The sequence below is a fragment of the Rhinoderma darwinii genome, chromosome 6, assembly GCF_050947455.1.
Source record: "Rhinoderma darwinii isolate aRhiDar2 chromosome 6, aRhiDar2.hap1, whole genome shotgun sequence".
NCBI classification, from domain to species: Eukaryota; Metazoa; Chordata; class Amphibia; order Anura; family Rhinodermatidae; genus Rhinoderma; species Rhinoderma darwinii.
Genome location: NC_134692.1, coordinates 115,664,173 through 115,678,914, shown reverse-complemented (window position 1 = coordinate 115,678,914; position 14,742 = coordinate 115,664,173). Strand labels below are relative to the sequence as shown.

General features: G+C 42.2%; 1 protein-coding gene across 3 annotated transcripts in view; it reads left to right on the top strand.

The window, feature by feature from the left end:
- Nucleotides 1–14,742, top strand: part of PDXDC1 (pyridoxal dependent decarboxylase domain containing 1) — a 76,376-nt gene that overhangs the window by 49,247 nt on the left and 12,387 nt on the right. For all 3 annotated transcript variants that reach the window (XM_075830145.1, XM_075830144.1, XM_075830143.1), the window contains exons 6-14: nt 4,839–5,028; nt 5,671–5,739; nt 6,829–6,907; nt 8,122–8,206; nt 10,507–10,555; nt 11,713–11,814; nt 12,065–12,190; nt 13,922–13,972; nt 14,353–14,416. In XM_075830145.1, the coding sequence (XP_075686260.1) occupies nt 4,839–5,028; nt 5,671–5,739; nt 6,829–6,907; nt 8,122–8,206; nt 10,507–10,555; nt 11,713–11,814; nt 12,065–12,190; nt 13,922–13,972; nt 14,353–14,416 (815 nt within the window). The remainder of the gene's footprint in view (nt 1–4,838; nt 5,029–5,670; nt 5,740–6,828; nt 6,908–8,121; nt 8,207–10,506; nt 10,556–11,712; nt 11,815–12,064; nt 12,191–13,921; nt 13,973–14,352; nt 14,417–14,742) is intronic.

The following is a 14,742-nucleotide window of genomic DNA, read 5'->3' as shown; positions in this document are numbered from 1 at the left end:
GTCACCATTGATATCAATGGTGACTGAAACAGAAGCTGTGGTTTCACTTTCCGTTGCGGGGTTCACCCGACGGAAACCTCAGACGGAACCCCGGAACGGTGATGTGAACAGGCCCTAATTCTGACAATGTGAATGCTGTGAATTGGTTGGTTTTGCTGCAACACGAAGCAATATGACTGTTTAGGCTGGAGCTGCTTATTGACATAGTAACCCCTTCCCGACATTTGCCGTATGGGTACGTCATGGAAAGCATTGACTTCCCGCAAATTGCCGTACCCATACGCCAAATGTTTGGCACTGGCTCAGAAGCTGAGCCGGTGCCATCATCGTCGGATCTCAGCTGTATCTTACAGCTGACATCCGACTGAAACAGCGGGGACTGAAATTAGCTTTGATCCCCGCCATTAACCCCTTAAGTGCAGCGCTCAAACGCGATCGCTGCACTTAAGGTGTTTGCAGCTCATCGGAACCCCAGCAATGAAATTGCCGGGGTTCCGGTGGCTGCAATGGCAACCGGAGGCCTAATACTGGCCTCCCGGTCTGCCTAGCACGGAAACCGGTCAAGATTCGCCCGGCGGCGGAGCCTGATCGGCCTCCGTAGCTGCCGGCAAGATGGCGCCGGGTCAGGAGCTGATCCGGCATCATCAGCGGTGGAAGTCGGCTGTATGTTACAGCTGACATCCACCTGTAATGGCAGGAACAGGAGCTAGCTCCGATCCCTGCCATTAACCACTTCGATGCAGCAATCGAAAGCGATTGCTGCATCGTAGCGGTTACTAGCAGATCGCCAGCCCTGACGTGCAATCAGGCCTTGCGACTGCTGCTATGGCAACAGGAGACACAATGGCCTCCTGCTCTGCCATTACGGAAGCCGATTAGGCCCCGCCGGGAGGCGAAGCCTAATCGGCTTGCTGTCCGTGAATAACTGACAGATCTAATACATTGCACTACGTAGGTAGTGCAATGTATTAGAAAACAAATAAATCTGACAGCTGGACCTTCAAGTCCCCTAGTGGGACTTGAGAAAAAGTGTGAAAAAAATTTAAGTTTGAAAACAATAAAAGTTACAAGTGATAAAATAAAATACAATCCCCTTTTTACTCTTATCAAGTCCTTTATTATTGAAAAATAATAATAACCCATACGTATTTGGTATCGCCGCGACCGTAACGATGAGGTATCAAAATATTATATTATTTATTGCACGCGGTGAACAGCGTAAAAAAAAAACTTAAAAAACTATACCAGAGATTCTGTTTTTTGGTCACTTTGCCCTATGAATATAGGAATAAAAAGTGATCAAAAAGTCGCACGTATCCCAAAAATGGTACCTATAAAAACTATAGCTCGTCTCGCAAAAAACAAGCCCTCCTATAGCTCCGTCCACAAAAAAATTAAAAAGTTATGGTTCTCACAACTTGGCGACAGAAAAAATACATTATTTTTACAAAAGTAGTTTTATTGTGCAAAAAGTTGTAAAACATAAAAAAGTCCTATAAAATAGGTATCGCCGGAATCGTACTGACCTGCAGAATGAAGCTATCATGTAATTTATAATGTGTGGTGAACTCTGTATAAAAAAAACTAAATAAAACTATGCCAGAATTGCGGTTTTTTGTTTACCTGGCCTCCCAAAAAATAGGATAAAAGGTGATCATAAAGTCGCATGCACCCCAAAATGGTACCAATAATAACTACAGCGCATCCCGCAAAAAACAGCCCTCGTACCACTGTCTATGAAAAAATTAAATTAGTTATGGCTCCAATAAGTCAGAAAATAAAAAATATGCAGTTGTGCTGCCCGAGGGGAACATTTCTTCTGTTTGAAGAGGCGGTTTATCAAGGACCTAAAATTAGGGAACCAGGAAGGGGAGAGCCCAAACATATCTGCTGGAAGCGAGGGCGCCCGTATTATACCAGGACAACACTTCCCAGCAAAATTCCCCAAACTGCAGAGGTGCGGAGTGTGGACCAAAAGGGGGATAAGAAAGGACGCCATATATCAGTGCAACACTGGCCAGTGCAGAAATCATCTATGGATCATTTTATTTTTATTTTTTTTACCCCATTATTATACCACCTGACTATGCCCCTTATATACTCCGCCCGGCTTACATATACCCTACATAATAAATGAAAACACCAGCAATTCTCAAACAAATCTACTACCAAGCAAAATCCGCTCTCCAAAAGCCAAATGGCGTTCCCTCCCATCTGAACCCTACAGCGTGCCCAAACAGCAGTTTCCTTCCACATATACGGCACCGCAATACCCGGGAGAACCCTTTTAACAATTTTTGGGGTGTGTGTCTGCAGCGTCATAAGCTGGGCATGACATATTTGCCACTGAAATGGCATATCTAGGAAAAAATATACATTTTTAATTTGCACCATCCGCAGTGCATTCATTTATGGAAAAGACCTGTGGGGTGAAATGCTCACTACACCCCTTAACAAATGCCTTGAGGGGTGTAGCTTCGAAATGGGGTCACTTCTCAGGGGTTTCTTTTTATTATTTCACATCTGAGCCTCTGCAGTTGTGAACCAATACTTTGTAAATCGCCAAATTAGGCCTCAATTTGACATGGTACGCTTTCACTCCTGAGCCTGGTCGAATGTCCAGGCAAAAGATTAGTGCCCCATGTAGGGTGTTTCTAAAACCAGGAAACCCAGCATAATAATTAGAGAGCTGTCTTGTTATGGTGGCACAAGCTGGGCACCACATATTGGCATATCTATGGAAAAAAATCCCATTTTCACTCTGCAACATCGAGTTCACACAAATTTCTACAAAACACCTGCAGGGTTAAAATGTTAAAATGCTTACTACACCCCTAGGTAAATGCATTGAGGGGTGTAGTTTCCAAAATTGGGTCACTTCTGGGGGGGTTTCCACTGTTTTGGGCCCACAGGCGCCCAGAAACCAATCCAGCAACATCTGCACTCCAAATGGCGGTCCTTCCCTTCTGAGCCTTCCGTTTTCCAAAACAGCAGTTTATGACCACATATGGGGTATTGCCGTACTCGGGAGATATTGCTTTACAAATGTTGGGTTCTTTTTTTCCTTTATTTGTTGAGAAAATTAAAAAATTTGCGCTAAAGCTACGTCTTATTGAAGAAAAAGGATTGTTTTTATTTTCACTGCCCAATTCTAATAAATTCTATGAAACATCTGTGGAGTCAAAATGCTTACTACACCCCTAGATGAATTCCTCAAGAGGTGTAGTTTCCTAAATGGAGTCCCTTTTTGGGCGTTTTCATTGTTTTGTCCCCTCAGGGGCTTTGCAAATGTGACATGGCCTTCGCAAACCATTCCTGCTAAATGTGATCTCCAAAAGCCAAATGGCGGTCTTTCCCTTCTAAGCCCTGCCGTGTGTCCAAACAGCCGGGTATTACCACATGTGGGGTATTGTTTTACTCGGGAGAAATTGCTTTACAAATTTTGTGGTGCTTTCTCCTTCAGTCCTTGTGGAAATGAGAAAAAATTAGCTAAACCTACATTTTCTTTTAAAAAATGTAGATTGTCATTTTCAGGGCCTACTTCCAATAATTTCTGCAAATAAACTATAGGGTCAAATCGCTCACTATACCCCTAGATCATTTCCTCAATGGGTGTAGTCTCCAAAATGGGGTCACTTGTGGGGGGGTTTCCACTGTTTTGTCCCCTCAGGGGCTTCGTAAATGTGACATGGCCTCCGCAAACCATTCCTGCTAAATGTGAACTCCAAAAGGCAAATGGCACTCTTTCCCTTCTAAGCCCTGCCGTGTCTCCAAACAGCTGTTTATTACCACATGTGGGGTATTGTTTTACTCGGGAGAAATTGCTTTACAAATTTTGCGGTGCTTTTTCTTCTTTAGTCCTTGTGGACTACAGTTGATTCTGCAGCAGCATCAGCGTTTGCAGGTAAGTCGATGTAGCTACATTGACTTACCTGCAAACGCTGATGCTGCTGCAGAATCAACTGTAGCCTCTGGTGCCGACACGATGCAGGACCTGTGAGTGACGTCACAGATCTGCACTGCCAGATGCTGGGCGTTCTGAAGAGAAGAGGATGTTACTTCTCTTCAGAGCGCCCAGCTAGTAAAAGTATTAAAAACGCCCCGATGTACGCACATAATACACGCCCACTTGGACTTTTACTTTTAAACACACCCACTTGGACTTTTGCAAGCCTCATTTGCATAACTACAAAAATGGTCATAACTTGGCCAAAAATGCTCGTTTTTAAAAAATAAAAACGTTACTGTAATCTACATTGCAGCGCCTATCTGCTGCAATAGCAGATAGGGGTTGCAAAATCTGGTGACAGAGCCTCTTTAAATTGAGTAAAATGCTAATTTTTTGCAATTTTTCGCAAAATTTTGGTGTTTTTCACAATTAAATACTGAACATATCGAGCAAATTTTGCCAGTATCTTAAAGTGCAATGTGTCACGAGAAAACAATCTCAGAATCGCTTGGATAGGTGAAAGCATTCCGGAGTTATTACCACATAAAGTGACACATGTCAGATTTGAAAAATGAGGCCATGTCAGGAAGGTCAAAAGTGGCTAAAGAGGGAAGGGGTTAAGCAAAGTCGAGAGGGATCTTTCAACTGTTCAAAATTCACGTGTAGCCCCAGACGACATCTGAACAGTTCCATAATATTTTATTTGCCTAGGACTGCACTAATTTCCCTGTTTTGCCCATCATTTTGAAAGGGTGGATCTGAGAGAGCATCCATAATGGATTGTTACATAAGTGGCCAGGTTACCTACAGTTGTAGATAATTCATGTTGGATCAGTCATCGGTTTATTGGGAATTTAGCTGGAAGTATCCGTTTTATATTGTTTTTCAGGTATGAGAATGGTTCTGCCTATTATCATGAGGATGACCGCGAGGGCCTGCTTAAAGTGTGTAGACTCATCATCCACTCTCGCTACGAGGACTACACAACAGAAGGTTTTAATGTTCTCTGCAACAAACAGCCTGTGATTTATATGAGTGCTGCTTCAAGACCTGGACTTGGCCAGTACGTCTGTAACCAGGTAGGAGGATGGGTTCACGCATACGGTGTACATATAACCTGTATCTATCTAAAACAGTGAGCAGCTTTGCAAATACAATTTATAACATTACTAAGGGCATGTTCACACGGCTTATATTCAGTTGTATTTCGGAACGTAAGACACTCCTATTACGAATTGAAATCCCGCAAACAACTTCCTATTAATAGGAAATACACGGTGTAGTTCATACAAGGCGTATTTTTATCCTGCTGAATTTTAAAAAAAATGCCTCGGAACAATACGCTTCGTATTAAAGAAGTGATGTGCCACTTGACGCGTTTTACATGCTGATTTTTCCCATTTACATTTAACACTTCTGCACTGATTTCTCCCAGCACCCATTACTAATCCAGGGTCTCTACAGAGCTTACCTTGGTATATTTTGGGGGAAATCTAGTACTTCCACCAGGCATTGTACAGTGTCAAGTAGGAGAAAAAAAAACTATTCTCCCAGCATGCAATGAAGAATGGCAATTGGCTGCTCCGTCATATGTTTTTCTGTGAATTTTAGATGCTATAGCACGTTATGTTGCTGATGTAGATTCAGAACTATGGGGGAATAAATACATGAACAATTGATTTTATTTTGTATTTAATATATTTCTTTTTAATCCTCTGCAGCTTGGACTTCCATTGTCATGCTTGTGCCGTGTGCCTTGTAATACAATGTTTGGATCCCAGCATCAAATGGTAATTTCTTCTCAAGGATATTGTGGCGCACTCTTTAGATTGTAGCGATGGGTTTGTTGATTTATTACTTAGTTCTCTAATCTATAGAACTTCACAACATTCTTCGTTAACATTGAGGAAAACTGTAAGGCTATGTTCACACTGAGTATTTTGCCGAGTTTTTTGACGCGGAAACCGCGTCGCAAAACTCGGCAAAAACGGCCCGAGAACGCCTCCCATTGATTTCAATGGGAGGCGTCGGCGTCTTTTTCCCGCGAGCAGTAAAACTGCCTCGCGGGAAAAAGAAGCGACATGCCCTATCTTCGGGCGCTTCCGCCTCTGACCTCCCATTGACTTCAATGGGAGGTAGAGAAAGCGTATTTCGCGCTGTTTTATGCCCGCGGCGCTCAATGGCCGCGGGCGAAAAACGGCGCGAAAATCGGCGTGCAGGGAGAGGAAAATCTGCCTCAAAGTTCCAAACGGAATTTTGAGGCAGATATTCCTTCTTCAAAATACTCAGTGTGAACATAGCCTAAGATGGTTGAATAACGACTTTTTTACAAGATGCAGGTATATGCGGTTCACGCCTTCTGTGCTTTTCACAAAGTGATTTTGACGAGCCACCATTTGAACAGCAGCAGGTACTTGTATAGTGTGTCAGGAGTGTGCCCTGTGAACTTGCGGTGCTGGTTATGGTGCACTAGATACAGGCTGAACCGCTGGCCAAACATGATGGGCAAAATGGATGTTTCTCCTATTGCTTGACCCCTGCTAGGGTCAAACTGCAGAATCCGGATATGCTTGGCAACGTAAAGTCTCAGATTACTGGTAGCCACATTATATATTTGCCCTTGTCTAAAAACAATGTCAAAATCAAATAATTAAAGTGTAGCTAAACTTTTGTTAAACTTTTCTGAGGAAAGCTTATAAGAAATTAAACGTTACAGCGCTCACCGCAGTGTTCCTGCCGCTTCGTTTTAGCGATCGGTGGGGGTCTTAGTGCTCGGACCCCCACAAATTTCTGACCTGTTGCTATGACATGTCAAAAGTTTTGTGTTTTTATTTCTGTTTTTTATGGATTTTCTTTTATTGATGTGTTTGTGATTCCAGGATGTGGCGTTGTTGGATCGTCTATTGAAAGATGACATTCAGTCGGGGAAGTTACCTCTCCTGTTAGTGGCTAATGCTGGTCAGTTAAGTGTATTGTTTCGAACTACTAATTATTAAAGGGACTGCCCATTTTAGACAATTCCTTCTTGTTATAAGGCTGCGGTCCCACGTAGCGGCGGCCATATACAGACAAAACCATGCCCAGATGCGCTTACCAATGGTCGCATGATTTTGCCAGTAATGCTCGCAAAATCATGCCGCCATTGCAAGTGAGACAGGGTTCAGTCCCATGCAAACACAGCTACATGGGACCTTACACTTGGGGTCCCTTGACAATAAGTTGATCACAAAGTGTCCCCCAGCTGTAATCTGTTAGGAAACCTGGCAGTAAGTTTTACATTTTTCAGCAGCGCCACCACAGGGGAAATTAAGCATTACAACGTGCCCATTCACATCAATGATTTGTCTGCGTAAAGCAGGGCAGGTCCTCCAGAGCAAGAGATTCCCTTTGTAAATGCTTTCATATCTGGCCAAGAGGTGAAGATCTATGACTGGCAAATAGCCCTCACAGCCACTTAACCACATGACATTTCCAGTTAGACATTACTCAGATACTGTTATGTTTCTGGAAAAACTTGGGCTGCCGTATTCTGGGCTCATTGGCATGTAATTCGGCCTTTTAGTGTGTGTGTGATTTTTGTGCTTCAGCTTTCATAGGGTATCCTAGATATGCCCTAATGTATCCTAGTGAGATTTCACAAGGTGTGCATCATAGAAGGGAAGGGTGTACATATAATATAGGCAGACCATGGAGCTGCTATGGGGTCCTTGGAGAGAGGGGGCTCAGCCCTGGTTGATCCCATCAACTTTGCTTTTGGGTGGCAAAACCCTGCTGGGAATCCCATGTCCCAAGGGCATGGAAATAAAATGGAGAGGAAAACAAACAAACATCAGGTCGTTCTGTACTGGGTGGAAAAACCTGCCACCATATTGACGGAAGTTTAGACATCATGCCATAGGCTTTATGGGGAAACTGGCTATAGTCGTGGCCAGTTATGCATTCTGCATGAGGTATGTCTTAATTGGGTAAACCCATCTCAGACCTTTGTATATTTACAGGATATGCAATAAATATCTGATAGGTTCAGGTCCCCCACCTCCGGGATCCGTACTGATGTGGAGAACGGGCGTCCCATGAAGATATGGCACAAATGTCTGAGATGGGAATACCCCTATAATCATGAAAATAATGTATCGCTTCTACGCTTTGTTTAATCCTTTTGTTTTTTGCAGGCACACCTGGTGCAGGACACACAGACAAACTGGGAAGACTAAAAGAATTGTGTGACCAATATAATATTTGGCTGCATGTAGAAGGGTAGGCCACATACCTGTTTTATTTTTATCCACTGAAAATGTAACTAATCGGTTGAAGTAATGCATGAAATGGTTTTTGGTTTACTTAAAAAAAAAAAATTGAAAAAAAACGAAAACTGCTTTGTAAGATCTTAGTTCTGTGCTGAGTTTTTAGTGCTTGACTTTGCAGGCCCCAAAGAGCGAGGCTTTTGTGCAATGCTTATGTCCTGACAACACTTCCCTTAAAAGTTCAAATTTGTATAGAGACAATGGGGGCAGATTTACTAATACCGTCTTAAGCCCCTTTTACACTTCCCAATTATCGAGCAAACGCTCGTTCGTAGAACGCTCGTTGCTGATAATTGCCATGTGCAAACAGGGCAGCGATCCACAAATGCTCGTTTATCTGCTGATCGTGTCGTTTTAAAAATGAAAAATATTATCGTTGTCTGCAGCACATCTCCCTGTGTAAACGGGGACGTGCTGCTGACATGATAGAAATGTATGGGGACGAGCGATTGGAGTAGCGAGCGCTCGCCCAATACTAGCTCCTTGTGAAAGGAGCAAAGGAGCCCCGCTTAACGAGCTGTCTCGTTGACCGGCACTCGTTTACATGGCACAGGGAGGGCTGTGTAAGAGGACCTTAAGGGCCCTTTCACACTAGCCAATTATCGGGCAAAGGAGAGTTCACAGAACGCTTGTTCCCAATAATTGCCCTGTGCAAACAGGGCAGCGATCAGCCGATAAACTAAAAATATTATCGTTGTCGGCAGCTCATCTCCCTGTGTAAGGAGGGGGGGTGTGCTTCTGACATGATAGAAATGTATGGGGACGAATGATCGTAGTAACCAGCGCTCGTTCCCCTACATGGCTCCTTGTCAAAGGAGCAAATAAGTGCTGATCAACTAGCTTTCTCATTAATCGGTGCTCGTTTATATGGCCCTCGTCGGGCCATTTAAGGCATCTAAGTCTTAGTGTAAACTTACACAAGGCAGTCAGAAAATGCGCCAATTTGATCAAAGTACTGACTGCTATATGATGCTTGCATCTAGCTAGATAGGTTAGATCATATTCTCTTCCTTATACCAACTTTTAGTTGGCTTAGTTTATGGTATTTATTTAGTTTTTGTGCCAAATTTTTTACGTATTATTGGTGCAGGGTGTCACATTTTAAGCCACACCCCTTTCCATATGGCCACACTACTTTCCAGGTGAGCCACGCACCCTTGTTCAATGTGCTGAAAAAAAGGGTGTAAAGTGGTTGATAAATTTGGCGCACAGCACGTATGCCAGAATTCTTGCACATTTTGAAAAGTAAATCTGTCCCATTGTTTGGATCCAAATTGCCATTCATATCAGTATCCAAATATAACTGTGAGAAGGCTGAACAAGAACAGAGCACAGAAGGAGATGTTGCCATGAGATCACCAGAGTACATCAGTAACTTCAAGCACTGGCATCTCGGTATAGACGTAAGCTATTAAAAAAAAAAACTTTTTAAAATTAATACTTGACCTATCCTTTAATTGAAAAAAAAAATGCAGGTCATTTTAAACGGGTTGTGTGATTTATAAAACCTATTTTCATATACCCTATTAGTGAATTCTGAGATAATTCAGGCGCTTCTCTGTTCAGGGTCTTAATCTCTTGGCTCGAGTGGAGAGTGGTTACAAAGAGCGTCTTGCATTACACAGTGACAACCCATGGATTTGAATGATCACTGTGTGATGCTTCATTTTTCCTGTGGCGGTGCTGCAGGAAAATGTAACACCTACTGCTAAGCTTCCCCACAGATTTCAGGTGATTGCTGGAGGTCCCAGTAGATTGACGCTTTTGTGATCAGCTTATTTTCAAGGGACCCTTACCACAATTAGAGATTGTCCAAAGAGGAAAACTCCTTTAAGGTGAAAAACATCTTATTTGGGAAGGGTGGGTGATACATCAACACGTGTTATAGCGTAAGGTAATAATTTTCGCGTTTTTGAAAATCATGCTACAGACAGCAGGTTTACCTTGCCAAAATAGAGACTACCTACCCTGCAACACAAAATGTCCCTGAAATACAATTATAGATAACAAAATGATTGTATTTATTGATATGTTACAAGCATTGGATTCTAATTGGGGCTGAGATTTGTAGTGGATTTCTTGATGCTGAAAATGCAAAGTAATCCGAATATGTAGCAATGACCCTTGTCTTTCAAGCATAGAATAACTTGCTGCAGATTCTATGAAATATTTACTATGAAGGATTGGAGTCTGGCTAGGAGAAAGCCATAAATATTTAATTAACCTAAAGATATATTTTCTTTTCCTTTGCAGAATAAATTTGGCAACATTGGCTTTAGGTTACGTCAGTGCTTCAGTGCTGGTAAGTTCATCCATCTCGACAATGTTCTCGAATGGTAACACAAATGTAGGTAATAACAAAGAGCAGATTGTTGAATGTTTGCCCGTTGTAAGGAGCTTATTCTAGTTGGCGCTCTCGTTTGTATGTAAATGTCCCAGGTGCACCAAGAACATATGGTGAAGAGCCCGCTGTATTGCTGGGCTCTCTGGAGGAGATTTCTAATTTTTTTTCTGGTACAATTTATGATTTTACCAGTTATGTATTCAGGAGAACCATATCCCCATTAGTCGTTTGAGGTCGCCAAGCTTCACAGTGTATTGCTACCTAAATAAGCGAAGTGCTTTATACGCACACTTTTCAACTAGGTCCAAGACCCAGGAGCTAAAATGCACCATTTTCATCTTGCGGGAGCAGTCACTTCCATTTCATAGGTGCGGTTTGCTGATTTACAGAGAAGCCGAAATTCAAAGATGGGCAGATGTCGCATTGGCTGTATGACCTATGTCGGAGTGTAGCCATATTTAGTCAGACTTACTTAAAATTCCGCTAATAAACTATCCTTTTTTACTACTTTTAATTGAACAGATACTGTAGATGCTTTTCATTCGTTTTCAGAGTCAGAGTGCAGAAATATTATAGGCATATTCCGATCCACTTTGGTTTCAGATGAAAATGATTAATTCAGGCCTTTTAGTTCGCCTGACGTTTGTTTTAGTAAATACTTGCTTTCCTAGTGAAATAGCAATTCTGGAGCATACATTTTTAGAACTCCCAAGTTGTCCCGTTACTCTGTTATTCCTCCTGGGTGTTACCATTCCTCTTGTCAAGGGGGTGTTTCCCTTCACACTGACACTGTCCAATCCGTGCTAAGAGTGTGGAGACACAACCTATTCAAGGGGAATGTTAACGCCCAGTTGTCAATTTATCCATACATGAGGAATAACGGAGGATTGGCACAATGAGGTGTTCCAGAATTCTTATTTCTTGGGGAATACTGTGTTACTGAGAAGAGACCAGTCCTCTTTAAATTCCAGAACACTGTATATATTTTATTCTGCTGTTGCGCACATCCTCCTAAATGGCATTATCTGATATGGTCACTGTGATCAATTAATTTTCATATCATTTACACAAGGAATTGATCATTTACGTAATTCCCATTTTTCTTAATGTACCAGGCGGCAACAAAGTGTGACAGCATGACATTGACCCTAGGACCATGGTTGGGCCTTCCAGCTGTCCCTGCTGTTACCCTGTACCGACATGAGGATCCCTCCTTGGTAAGATTGGAATATAGTTGCCATATCTTCTTAAAGAGCATCGGTCACTAGGTCATATAAGTTGAACTGGTTAATCCACTGGAATAGCTCTCTCCCTGATTCCGACACAGTATTTAATTTTCTCCTAGCGCCTCCTCTAATAACTGTCCAGCTCTCCATCAAATGGACTAATGCCTCATGTATTCGCTGTCTTTACTAGTTTCTTATAAGATATATTGCATGGTGTTGACTTCTCATCATTTCTTATTAGTCCCTTGCTGCTGGGCTTACGACAAGCCAGCCGGTGGAAAAGCTTCGGGCTCTGCCACTGTGGCTGTCTCTGCAGTATCTCGGCCACAATGGGATTGTTGAGCGGATAAAACACGCATCTCAACTGGTATGTACATAATCACGTCTCAGATGCTTCAAAGAGTTTATAGAATATTCATATGTATATTAATGTGCAGTGTAGTGGTGTTTTTGAGCATACTTTCTAGTTTAGGTGTTGTCATAACTGTAGTCCTAATTTAATTTTTATTTTTTTTCTGCGTTCTGTTAAAAAGATGTCTGATTACGAAGTTGTTAAAATTTATATGCCCACTGCTATACAATTTCTTACCAAAGTCTCCGTATACTAAGAGCACATCATTTAGATATTTGTCATTACAAATCCACCACCACCATTTAGATGGGATCAGCTGATAATCTGATGTGTATATGGAGGCGGCCGAACTGTTCTCAAATAGGGGTCTCCTATCTGCAACAGACGTCTAATCTAGTTTATTGAAATGACAGGCGCACTCTGCTGAGACAAACGTGTGTTTATAAGGGAGGTGGGAAAGATATGTTGCTTGATCAATCGCTTTCCAATCTTCCAGATCTGAAACACTCTGCAGAATTCACTACAGGAAAAAAAAATCACTTGCGCAGTTACACATAGGAGAAAGGGCGGCCGAAATTTCACCCATGGTCATCCGAAACTACATGTGTGTAGTTTGATAGGCCGAATTTGGCTGATTATTTATATCGTGCACAAGCCGCAGGGAGTCTGTTTTTTTTTTTTTATAAAACTCTCGATCAACCAGTTTAGTCTTTTATGCAGCTGGTGGGATCATTTTGTACGCGTGATCTTACGGGCGATTGATCGGCCACATTGCGGCTGATTGCTATAATAGGTGTATGGCCAGCTTCAGGTTTCAACACAAAATAAGTGCGTTTAGTAAAGTAAAAAAGACCCCAAAGATGTCCATAACCTTTGCGTTACTTTAAATGAATGGGCCGCTTTTGCAATACATGGACTGCTTCTTTATAACAGATCTACTCTTTGGCTAATCGGTGGGTTCCAACTAGGGGACCACCCCCTCTATCTCAGAAAGACCCCTGAAATAACATTTTCGTTTATTGCTGTTCCCATCATTTTCGGATGTCCTTAAAACACGTCATCGCGAGACATCAACAAAGAACTCTGTATGAAGTATTTCATGAAATAGGCGATGAGAATGAAGCTGCTGCTTAGAGGTTGCCCAACACGTGCACACTTGATCCTTTAGTGTGTGTACTTTCCATTCAAGATTTGTCAGCACATGGGGATAAGTCCGTTTGCTCTTGTCTTAACATCTTGAAGGACGGACCTGACTTTGCTGAGAGATTGGATCAATCTCTTATTTTTTTTTGGTGCAGTGTGGACTGTGCCGCTAAGACTAAGTTTGATCTCCTTGCCTTGTTAGACCTTCTTTTTTTTTTTTTTTCTGTAAAAGGTAGTTTCAAGGGCAGTAAGTTGGTCACTGTGGGAACATCGTTTCTTCAAGACTCTGTTCTTACTGGTAGTCCAGAGGAAAAAGCTTATTTTTTTTGTATTTTTTTTTAATGCTTTACAGCATCGGTCATCGGTTTAAGGAGTTCAAAGTTGTTTTAAATACACAAAATGTCCATAGTGGTGGTTTTCTGATTCATTACTTCTAGCATAATACTGAAAACGTTCTCTAGATTGAAAGTTGAGTGTATGGCACGTTTTTCCATCTTGCTACTAAACTTAGACTAGACTTGTCTAAATACAGTAAACTATGATCTGTGAATGTTTCCATTATGTACACAGACACTCAGAAAACACATTTTGTTTCTTTAACAGAGTCAAAGGCTGCTGGAAAATCTAAAAGATTTGACCTCCATCAAAACTTCGGTACGGTATTCTCTTTTGTGTCGTTGATTTGTGCTCTATTCCTGCTTCTGCCAAGATCTTGCACTGATGAAGGCTGAAAAGGCCGAAACGTCTGTATGCAAGTTGTAATAAATGGTTCTGTATCTGTGCTATACACCAGGGGTTCTGGATGCACAGTTGGCCAGTAGGGACAGAAGAGGAAGATTTGCCCACTATCCCGGAATGAGGATTCCCAGTGTGTGGCTATATGCTGGACGTGAGCATTTGGATACCTTCTGTTTGTAGACGGCCCTGCTGTGTCCCATCTATTAAGCTTCTCTATTCTGATTCTGCATCTCTAGAGTTGTACTGACCCGATCATTTATTCCCATCTTATGTGAATGTGCTACTTTTTATTTTAGGTCGAACATGATGGAAACTCACCAGTGGTTGTATTCAAATTCTTCTATGAAGGCTCTAGATCAGGTTTGTAACCCATGTAGTGTATGGGTTAGTAAATTTAGCATGGCAGTAGCACGTTGTGTTGGTGGTGCTGGCGAATACATACAACATTTCATAATTGTCCCACTGGAACCCTCACTAATCACTAGTATGAGGGATGGCACAGCTGGTTCCTTATTTCCCATGGAGTTGTATGGAGAAGCAGTACTCCTGCCCAACCGCCGCTCATTACAACTCCTCCTCACTTTGGATGCGCTGGTGAGAAGGAACAGGGGATTCGGGAACCCTATACTAGTGAACATGGGGGACCCAGCGCTCTAACATTTGTCATTTATTCTGTGGATAGGTGA